This window comes from Berghia stephanieae, chromosome 5 (assembly GCF_034508935.2).
Source record: "Berghia stephanieae isolate SIO BIC M18660-M18661 chromosome 5, UCSD_Bste_1.3, whole genome shotgun sequence".
NCBI classification, from domain to species: Eukaryota; Metazoa; Mollusca; class Gastropoda; order Nudibranchia; family Aeolidiidae; genus Berghia; species Berghia stephanieae.
The window spans coordinates 27,759,892-27,771,714 of NC_088364.1; the positions used below are offsets into that span (position 1 = coordinate 27,759,892).

The 11,823-nt window shown below is 34.1% G+C and overlaps 1 protein-coding gene across 9 annotated transcripts in view; it reads right to left on the minus strand.

The window, feature by feature from the left end:
* The window catches only part of LOC144972686 (cilia- and flagella-associated protein 337-like), a 91,102-nt gene that overhangs the window by 26,847 nt on the left and 52,432 nt on the right, over window positions 1–11,823 (minus strand). For 8 of the 9 annotated variants that reach the window (XM_078914205.1, XM_078914201.1, XM_078914204.1 and 5 more), the window contains 4 exons: window positions 3,565–3,661; window positions 2,563–2,715; window positions 1,904–2,050; window positions 401–463 (listed from right to left, as the gene is read on the minus strand). In XM_078914205.1, coding sequence (XP_078770331.1) covers window positions 401–463; window positions 1,904–2,050; window positions 2,563–2,715; window positions 3,565–3,661 — 460 coding nt within the window. Of the gene's footprint in view, window positions 1–400; window positions 464–1,903; window positions 2,051–2,562; window positions 2,716–3,564; window positions 3,662–9,560 lie in introns of all 9 variants that reach the window. The other variant, XM_078914206.1, reaches the window with a different exon arrangement.

Genomic DNA, 11,823 nt, shown 5'->3' on the forward strand with positions numbered 1-11,823 from the left:
AATAATAATAATAATAATAATAATAATAATAATAATAATAATAATAATAATAATAATAATAATAATAATAATAATTATGAGTCACTCAACTTTACAACATTCGGCACACTAATCATAAGCATGGGGTCAGGTGGTTGATTGGTTAAGGTCCCGGGTTCGAGCCATGCTTCAGACACGTTTTTTCCTTGAGCAAGAGTATTAACCCCGAATTTGCCCACATTGGACAACATAGGTAATTCTGTTTGACATCAGATGTTTGGCTGACGGAGTATCTATATTCCTCCAAAGATTGTCCAGACCGCGGCATTGTGAGAAGGGCGTTATTATTTTTATTATTTATGATTGGTTGAACTAAACACTAATCTTTATCAGTATTATTGGATATAGGAGTTAAGCCTACCTTGCTTATCGTGACGTATCGAGTAGGTCCATGAACGGCCAATACTCTTGAAGTCTGTTCTTGCTGAAATATTTTTTTTTTTTTGAAATATCAACAATTAAAATACCTCGTATTCACGGATTTAACATGCGCATAGCAATATTTGATTTATTCCTCCAGCAGAACAGATGGTACCATATTTCTATTTCGTATAGTACTAGTTGCCCATTAGGCGTCCTTTTTGTACGTACACTCTTACAATGCCACTACCTATAGCCGGGTATGCATTCACATCTGAGTAGAGTGGGGTAATTCGTGTTAACTGACTTACTTAAGGACCCAACGTCGGGACTTGAATTTTCCAAGATCACGTACACCCATCTGGCTACTGACCACGCTTATCAACGCTTGACATTTGAGACAAGACATTGTACCTCTGAGCCAGGGCGACATACCAATAAGAGAATGGAATAATTATCCATAGAAATTGTATGTACCATTTTGACGAAAACAAGCGTTTAATCGTCCCCATTAATAGGTAAATCTCTGATGTAGTATGGCAACACGTCTGACCAGTGGTCTGAGGTTCGAATGCCAGTTGAGGCTAGCTGATATTTAGGGGTGATTCTTTCGTGTATTTTTCATTCTGGTACTGTTTCATACATAATACCCTTTCATTTTTTTTATCTCACAACAGTGCCTAAATGTATATCTTTAATATTATCATAGGCATCTTCATTAATACGTCCAATATATTTAATGACGCAGGATAGATGAGTTGTAAGACTCTAAACATAATATTACTCTCAACGCCAGATCACACTGTAGCAAACCTCATATTTTGAGGAAATATAGTGTAAACCAGTATCATTTCAACTTTTAGTGCAGTTACAGCTTTTTGTGACCCCCCCCCCCCCCCACACACACATACACTCACTCACACATCCTTTGTGGTAAGATGGATTATCAGCACTAAGTACTTTCCGCTGGGTATAAGGAGAACCAGCAACCCATTCGCAGTTGGATGGACAGATCATTGGGGAATAAAACCTTTTATAAAATACAATAGATAATAGATTCGAAACAAGATTTTTCTTATGAACATCCAGCCTGACACAAGGCCCCATTAGGACTCTACTTTTGACGTTATTTTATAGGTTTGAGCAGCGCCAAGTGAGTTGTCGTTAGCAGTGTAATTGATAGCAACGAAACAAACCAAGACAGTGATCTCATTGACTGAACTAAAATAAAATAAAATAAATTTCCTTTATTAATCCCGTAGGGGAAATTTGTCTCTAAGTTCCATTCCAATGGAAGACTAGAATAATCCATGCGTCAGCCGCATGCAGCACCGCAAACTGAGCTAGGCTTTTTTTTTCGTTATTTGGGGTTTTTTTGTGGCCAAAGACGTGTCTTTTGACGTCATTTTTAATCAGTGTCGGCTATAAGCTTAAAGTTCCATTAAAAAACTAATGACATTATATTCATCAAAATTAGATAAACACTGCATAGTCAATGTCTTACTCTGTTATGAACGATGTGACGTATTTTTGGCTCAGAAACAAATGGAATTTCCCGTTTTGTGCGGAGGTAATCGTTTTCTCTGTACAACAATAGCATGTAAGTACAGAATTCATTCCAGTCCACGTACCCATCACACGATGTATCCAGCTGGGAACCAACGAAGACAAAGAGAAGATTGATAACCGTTAATCACAATCACTATAAACATCTTAGAAATTATAATCACAATAATATTTATTTTAATCAACATCAACATTGCCATCATCATCATCATCATCATCATCATCATCATCATCATCATCATCATCATCATCATCATCATCATCATCACCACCACCACCATTTAATCATTAGCATTCTTTCCCATCTATCAAGGAACGATTCAGAAAGGCACAGCAATGATATTCATTTATGAATGCTATGCGTTAGGGAAGATACTCACAAAATCCACCATCCGTATATAACGTACCGACACACAAAACTATATGCATCTTTAAACGTGTGTAGTCTGATCGACAGAATTTAGTGAGAATTAATCATTAAAACAACTGTCTAAAACAATAACAAAGAGCTGAGTGGCGTCAATATGGTTCCATCATAATGACACGAATTAAATTGTAATTGATAGCAACGAAACAAACCAACCGTAGTATACATACTTTCATAAAGAGTTTCTCCAAATAATCGTCATACTCGTCGGTGGCTAAGACCTTCGAAATAGTGGCCTTGAACTCCTCTAGGTTCATACATCCGGGTGTTCGTTTAAGTACCTTTGGAGGGAAATAGCCTGAACCAGCCTGAACCAAGATATCCTGCAAATGGATTTTCAGTTAAGTGACGACAAAGGAATACTTTTCTTGTACTGATTTCCACGGTTTGAGTTCAGCTGTGGGCGCGGAAATTTGAGTCTTTGGAAAAGACTCTTTACTCAATGTTTAAATGAGTAAAATGAGTACATGACTGGCATTGTTTCTGCCATTAAAAAGATGCAATAGTTACCAAAGCAGTAGCCATGTCATGCATTCATGCTAAAGTATTGCCGTTATCTTGGGACACCATGTTAAGCAATTTGAGTTAATTTAGTGAATTTTACACTATATAGAAGTTCAAGGATTTTAAAATTTATGACCAAAAATTTAATAAGTAAACAATCTTTTTGTATCAGGTGACTCGATTTTACACGCGTCATAGAACTGAGCAAAATTCTAAAATACAACTGTACTCTTTAAAACAGTTGATGAAAAATGATTATAAAATAAGACAAACATTTCATTTGCACTGACACTGACACACAAAAGACGTGGCTAAAAGTAGTCGTTGAGAGTCATAAGTTTCGTCCAAAATTCTGTGGATTTCAACGAACAATAGCAATTGTTTGCTACACTTTGGATAAGACTTTTGTAAAGTACTTTTTGCCAGATTTAATAGGCCCAGCTACCCACATTATTGCTGGGTGGACGGATAGGTCAGAAAGAACATCGACTACTTGTAAAGTAACTGCTCGACATAGTGAATTATTGGGATCCCGGAAGGTGGGCATAAGAACTAGACAATTCTTCTGCTCAAAATGAAGGCTTGGAGAAAAAGAAACGCATTCATTAGGTCTTTGTATCTTTGACAGTTCACAATTCCCATGTAAATCTGAATAATATTAAAATTACCTTTGGTCTATGCTGAGAAAACTCCCTCATAAGTTGTTGCAGGTGATGAAGTTTGATTACTTCCTCAAGTCTTCCATTGTTTCCGCCCGGATGAAAGCTGGGGATGAGTAAAAGACAAGATAAATGAAAAGAAATAATTGGTTATCAAAAGCCGCTTATTTTCCTTGACCGCATCATCTACTCATTTATTTATCTGTAACTAGCATTGATCAAATATGCAGAAACAAGTTTGACACTTGTCAAACATGAATGACTCCCCGTTGATATTATTGATGACAACTAAGTTGATTGATGTCGCTATAAATTGAAAGGAGAAAGAGATTGGTCGTTATATCTCTCTACAATGAAAAAATCGTAAGATCCAATGCATTCCCTGAAGGGCCATATAGGTAATCTTATATGCAGTTGAAAGAGAACTATTTCTCTTTTCAGAAAATGCATTGGATTTTATAAAAGTATTGTTAAGTGAATCCGACTGACGCTAAAGTGAGTTAGTAGTAGAATGTTAAAAATGTGATACAGACCAACTGGACGTGTTTCCTTACATTGCATTGAAAACTACAATAATATACGAATATGAAGGTGAAGTAGTTTCGTGGGCAATTTTTCCTGGATTGGTGCGTAAAAGGAGAGAAAAGTAAGGGGAATTCCCAAACTTAAGTCCATTATCGGACATAAAATAAAAAACAGACGCGTTAAGTGGACCAAGAGGATTATCTGCCTTAATGCAACTTGAGCTTGAGCTTTTTTTATATAGCGCAATATCCACTACATGTTCTCAAAGCGGTCCCAGACCCACAGCAACACGGAACATGTAGAACGAAACAAAACGCACTAGTTAGGCAGATGTTACAATGTTTCGGACAGTCACAACGCTGATAGCGGCCAGGTACTCATTTTACACCTGAGTACGGTGATAGAAAGTGAATAAAGAGCCTTTTCCAAGGAGTCAACTATGCCCGAGCGAAGTTCGAATCCAGGACCTTCCGATCCAAAAGCGAGTGTCATACCACAGGACCACATAAGAGTAGATGGTGAAGTAGGAGGAGGTGTAGAATACAAGAAATTCTATTTTGTTAAATTGCCTAAAATTGTCAAATTATTGTATGCCGCTTCTCACACCCTTTTAAGCAATCGAAAAAAAAAAGACACGATAATTCTACAGGATTTTTACAAGGTGGTTTTATTTTCTTTGATCGTCATACGAAGTTAAATTGTTTCGGCAAAATTTATCAAAATTGTAGATTATTAGCATTCAGCAGCTCAGTTGTGTACGGCCAGATAAAAAGTATACACTCCATTTATAATTATTAGCAATAATCCCAAACACTTAAAGTTTCAAAAATAGCTTTTTTGTGTGTGGCTATGACACTCGCTTTCGGAACGGAAGGTCCCGGGTTCGAGCCTCGCTCGGGCGCATAGTTGAAAAAGGCTCTTTACTCACATTATCTCACCGTACTCAGGTGTAACCTGGTCGTTAACAGCGTTGTTTATGTCAGAAAAAGTTATAATGTCGCCTACCAGGCGTCATGTCTCGTTCTACATGTTACGTGTTTCTATTGGCCAGGGACCCCTTGTAAAGCGCGTTGAGCACGTTTTGTGGTTATAACGCTATATAAAAGCTCATTTGTGTGTCTGTGTGTCTGTGTGTGTGTGTGTTGCACACACCGTGTAATTATTTGAAGGCCAGATATCGTTGAAATGGAAAAACTCATAAAACCAACTCAAAATATTGTCCGTGACAAGCGTCCGGTTATATTTTCACTTTGGTGGCATAGAATCGAAAATATTCTTAAAATAATATAATGATACATCGGTAAATGAGTATGGTGAGAAAATGTTAGTGAAGAGCCTTTTCCAAGGATTCAACCTACTGCCAACAACGAGACTCAAACCTTTCACTTACAGGTCGATAAAGCTGCGAATAGAGCATTACCAAATGAAATCAAGTTAAGATATAAACGAGGCAGTCAAGGTATCAAACTTTTAACCAGTTAAATGTCACTCTGGTAAAAAGTAGGATTTGATAATTTGGCCACAAAACTTCAAATATCGATCGATTTAAATGACTCGTATCTTGTCAAAACTCTCAAACCTGAGACATCGCGAAGTCAAACATAATAATGATAATAGTAGTAATAATAATAATAGTAATAATAATAATAATAGTAATAATATGTAATAATAATAATGATGATGATGATGATGATGATAATGATAACAATAATAATAATAATAATATAATAATAATAATAATAATAATAATAATAATAATAATAATAATAATGATAATGATAAAAGTAACAATAACAATAAGTCAATAATAATAATAATGATAATAATAATAATAATAATAATAATAATAATAATAATAATAATAATAATAATAATAAATAATAATAATATAATAATAATAATAATAATAATAATAATAATAATAATAATAATAATAATAATGATAATGATAAAAAGTAACAATAACAATAAGTCAATAATAATAATAATGATAATAATAATAATAATAATAATAATAATAATAATAATAATAATAATAATAATAATAATAATAATAATAATAATAATAATAATGATAATGATAAAAGTAACAATAACAATAAGTCAATAATAATAATAATGATAATAATAATAATAATATAATAATAATAATAATAATAATAATAATAATAATAATAATAATAATAATAATAATAATAATAATAATAATAATAATAATAATTGAGAGCTAGACCCGAATTTTCAGACCACAAAGGTTTTTTTTTTTGTTTACCAGTTACTAAAAAAAAATGATAAGAATGTACAACGCCTTCCATTGTTCGTAGGGACGTGAGCCGTAATATTTTTAAACGGCAAATTTACAACCTATATCTATTGATCCGGTATTTTACATAGGTTTTGATCAGATTTCGAAACCAAATCCAACATTTTACGTTTCAAATGTCCCCCACGCATATAGATATCATTTATAGACTTCCTCAAAGATTCAATAACACTTGCAAGATAACACTCATCAACAACGAAGAAGACAATATTAAATCTATTCGGGGCAAGAATATTGCAAGATGGTATTTGATTTTATGATAACTTTGGGAACGAATATTATAAAATGTTTACGTTAAACCCGATGTTATTTGTATTGAGACTTTGGCAAATGAAACTCAAGTCAATGATTGTCTGAACTGGCGTCCCAACAGTTGTTACTCTTTTCAGATTAACGTTGACAATAATATTTATTAAGGTTGTATTGTATTTTTCACGATCTTTTTCGAGTTCCGAGTTGTGATCGCAACAGTAATAAAAAGAAACGAATATAAGCAGTTTCAAAAAAAATAACAAATAAAGATTTAAAAAATAACAATTACCAAACACGGAACGTTCCGGTTTCAAACCCCTTCTCCAGCCAACAATAAACAAACAATTAAAATACAAATACATTACTAAAGAAAAACAGGTCGACGACAGAGAAATACTTATCACGTCCTTTCTGTAATAACATCTTGGGATGATGTGATTGGCGTTCGTTTTGCCTTCCGCATTGTGAAAAAAAAAGGATCTAGACCTCTATTGGGCTGTATAAATCTAATAGAAAAATGTAATAGTTTTTGGCCAATTGAATAATTTCAGATTAGATCAGTCGGCGACAGAAACGAAATCATCATCAACGAGAATTCCAGAACGAAAAAGACAGAATTATGCCAGACAAATCAATCATTACTAAAGGTTAATTCGTCCCATGTTTGAAAGTTTTTGGGGTTTATTTTGTCTTTGACAAGATGAGTCATTTAAATTGAACGATATTTGAAGAACGAGTTTTCTGGCCGGATTTAATATACGTCTTTCCAGAGTACTAAAAACAATGTGAAATTGAATGTAAACTTCAATCTAATTATGAAAACAGATAGAATGGACGTTTCGAGTTTCCCCTTTATCAATAAACAGGATGCATGAAACACTACAGATAAATGAGATGATGTGGTAGTGGCGGTGTTAAGATGAATAAACAAAACATCGATGGGCAGTATGCTCCTTTGTAAGGAAGCACGAAATGTACACAACTTTCCAGAGTACGGCAATTAACTGGTTAATTGAAAATTCATCAATTGATTCTTTTTTGAAGATGTAGGTTTTTTGATGTGTTTTAAAAGTTTGAAATGATGAGGTTGACTTCAGAAATACAGGTAGGGAATCCCAACATTGAGAAGTAGGAAATTGAAATGATTGATTGCCAATCATACGGAGTATTCTTGGTCTTCATTCGATCTCAAGGTTCTTGTTAGAGTATATACGTTTAAAAGATGGATAATATAGCTAGAACTCATTGTGCATAGGTTTATAAACCAAGGTAGCGATTTTATAAATCACTGTCCTCTATAAAAGCAGCCAATTAAGCTCTCGAAGGAACCAATTTGCTGAGTAAATTTTGATTGTGTTATATTGTGAAGAAACGGAGTGTCCTAGCACTCAATCTCAAAGCCGACCAAAGACTCAAAGACATTGATTTCTTCCCTCATGAACAACAACAGACTTTTAGAAAGTTCTCATCATTATACACTTTGGACCAATTTTACAGCTTATGGATTATTTATCAATGTTTTTTTACACTTTACAAACTGTGAAAACTAGTTGTTATTCCATTATTTTCATAATTGTTTATGATAACTCATATGGATGCGAGGTGGGCTAGTGGTTAAGGCATTGCACTTTGACCCGCAAGGTACCCGATTCGTGCGCTCTTTCAGACACTGTCGTTTCTTTTTTTCTTTTTTTTTTTTGATCAAGATTATTAACCTCCAATTTTCTCACGTTAGACAGCATGGGTGATTCCTGCTGACATCAAACGTTTGCTTGATGGATTATATATATATATCCCATATCCTAGGCGATGGGCATCATCAAAGTGACAACACGAGTGATTCCCGTTTACACCAGACGTTTGATGGATTATCTATATATCCCTTCATGGAATGCCAGGCGATGGATGGGCATCTCACGATGCCGCGCTGAAGGGTGTCATTTTTAGAAATATAGATAGTATGCGCTTGGCTAAGAAGTTCACAACATTGCCATCAGCAAGTATAACGGACCAACACACAAAAATGTGTGTAACCTTAAACGTTTATAGTCTGGTTGATACAGTTTAGTGAGAATTACTCAGAAACGCGGATGGCAAAAAATGAACTTCATTATATCTATATGTGACCTGTTGCCTGTAGATTGCTTTTATGTCACAGAGATTCGCTGAAAACTGAACTTAAAGTTGAAAGGATTAGAAAGCAATATTTTTCGCATTTGAAGAATCTTCACGCTGTCTCCACATTTACATATATAAACTTTACAATATTCGAAAGTCATTCATTAATATTTCAAATACATTAAACACATTACCATTAATTCAATTTTCAGCATCTTAATGACTTAGATATAATGCCGTTTGGGGAGTGTAGGTCACAAATGTTGTTTTCCACTGCCTATAAAAAAGGCATTTTGTCTCAACGTTGTCGTCTAAAATAATATCTGGCTCTTACCATTGATTTGCTGTATGCGGGAGTGCTTAAGATAAATACTTAATTCAGCATATATGAGCAATATTATGAACTTTGTGCATTTATGATTCATTCGATCATGAACAATTTTCAATTACTTTACTATTCTATGATGGAATTTTTCGACTTTGCATAGCCGTTTTGGGGTCTATATTTTTTACATTCAAAGTTGTGTAAAACTGTCTATGAATGATGCAATACAAGCTAGTACATGAGATGTGTTAATTATAAACAATTGTATAAGGGATTTAAAGGATAATTCCTATATCCAGCCTTTAATAAGATTAGATAAGATAAGATAAGAATACAGAAGTTGCAGCTTAAAAAATTGGTAAAAGTATTTGCAAAGATTTCAAAAGCGATGATAACAGCATAAGAAAAATGGGTCACACGCCCAGCAGCTGAACTACAAAATATCCATAAATTATCCATTACCTTTCGTCTCCAGTTCCGTTTTCTTTCACCTGAAACCCTTCGTCCGTCTCATTTTCTTTGTCATCGTCTCTAACATCGTCATCATGATCATCATCATCATCATCATCATCATCATCATCATCATCATCATCATCATCATCATCATCACCATCTTCATCATAGGATTGTGTATTCACAGAGTAACTGGATCCCATCCAATCATCGCCATCATTGGGGGACATGAGATCCAGATTGGAATCATCTTTATCCAAAGCCATTCCTTGTCAGTTTGTCTTGAACGGCTGGCTTATGGCCAATTTGGATGGTCGATTAATAATGAATCAACATGTTTCCAATTATTTTCTTGATATAAACCATTCAGTGTTTCCATGTTTTCTACCACTGGGCGGCGCAGAAATAGAGTTTCTCGTTTTCAGTACCCATCATTAAACCATCACAATAAAATTTCCATTTTTCTCTGGCAATATAACGTCAAGGTGATAACGTTTTGTTTTTGTTTTTTGTTTTTTGTTTTTTAATATATATTTCATGCCTCCGTTATTCTACCAATCGGAAAGTAATACTCTTCAATAGTTCATATTATCAAAAGCTTAACAAAAGCCTTGCATTTTTAAAACTATATGTTCCGTATTTAAAATTTAGATCAATCCGATATAATACCGTTTTGAGGTGGTGGATCACAAATTTAACAAAAGCGTTTCGTCACTCAAGACAACATTAGCAAGTTAACGATTACGTTTCCAACCTACAACAACAACGATCGACGAACGACGAGGAAGAAAACGAATATCTGTCCTCAGAGTCTTATGACAGATCTTCGTTTTCTTCGTCATTCGTTGATCATTTTAGGTTGGGAACGTAATCGTTAACTTGGTATTATCGGGGAACTAGATACGAAAGGCGGCATGAAGATTTCAAGAGTATCTATTATTCCACCCCTCTCCCTAAATAGTAACGCGTAATGATATCAAATTTACAATAATAATTTGTGACGTCAGATTATCAAACGTTAAATGTCACTAAAATTAGAGTTTTAACTTTGTTCCCAACGCGCACTCGCAAGCTCGTGTAGCTGTTGGGAACACGTCCGGGATTCCAAAAAGCAAGCGTGTAAGAATCGTATATTATAAAACTGCATGAAAATATATATATTATCTTTAATCACCAACACAATTATAATCACATACACTTCACATACAGCGTTGATTTACTCGATATTCAACTAACAATAGCCATCTCGTAGCGCTCACGCTTTGAAAATGTATTAAACAAAAACACATTTTTCTAACTACTTCTCAACATATTGCATGCTCTGTAAATGTCGACTAATGGTCGTTTAGTCGCTATTAAACATTTTAAAAGAAAAAGTGTTGAAATGCCGTTATCCATGATTTTTAAACAAAATCCTTACTTGCGCTGTTTTTCTAAATTCGACATTTACATTTGTTAATGGAAAGCACTTAGGGCGGTTCACTGGTAACCAGTTCACTGCCGTAATCGTGAAGTCCCAGGTTTTAGAAGTTTTTAGTCAAGATGAGGATAATTTAAATCGATCGATATTTAAATGACACGTTTTCTTGCCAAATTTAGAATTACGAGTTTTTCCAGAGTACGGCATTTAACTGGTAAATTATCCGCCCTCTTCATTTGAATTGAGTCGAATGAATTAAGTACACTCGGACGGTATAAATGTGGACATCCATTGAATGAAAACAAATTTTTTAACTCATTCATTCTATCTAATCATGCTTCATAAAAGTCAATCTTAAAAGTGATGTATGATCGTTAGTTTTTAAAAACCATACACCGTCTTATGAACGATACATAGTTCTCCTCGGAGCAATATATGTCATTTTGTCAAATTTATTCGATTTATTGAATGTCACTGGTTTGTCACTCATTCAAAGAAATGATTGTCGAATCAGAAAGAATGAATTCGCCGATATTACTATGTAAATTTTATTCCGTTGACCATGCGGTTGGCGACAATGTAGGGGAATTATGGTGAGAGTATATCCCAATAAATTTGACAATAGGCAGTCATAAACCTCGGTGGAATAAGTTATGGGATTTTCAGGTAGTCATAAATCATTTTTTTATAATTTTAAAGTTTCAAGAATTTACTGTCAAAATTGAAGTCCATAACAAAACAAAAATGATGTTGATTAGATTCAATTATTTGGGACATTTTTACCCATTGTGACCTCTCGTCTCATTGCGGTATTACGTCAGGGTGATTTTTTTTTAAAGTTAAAATAACATA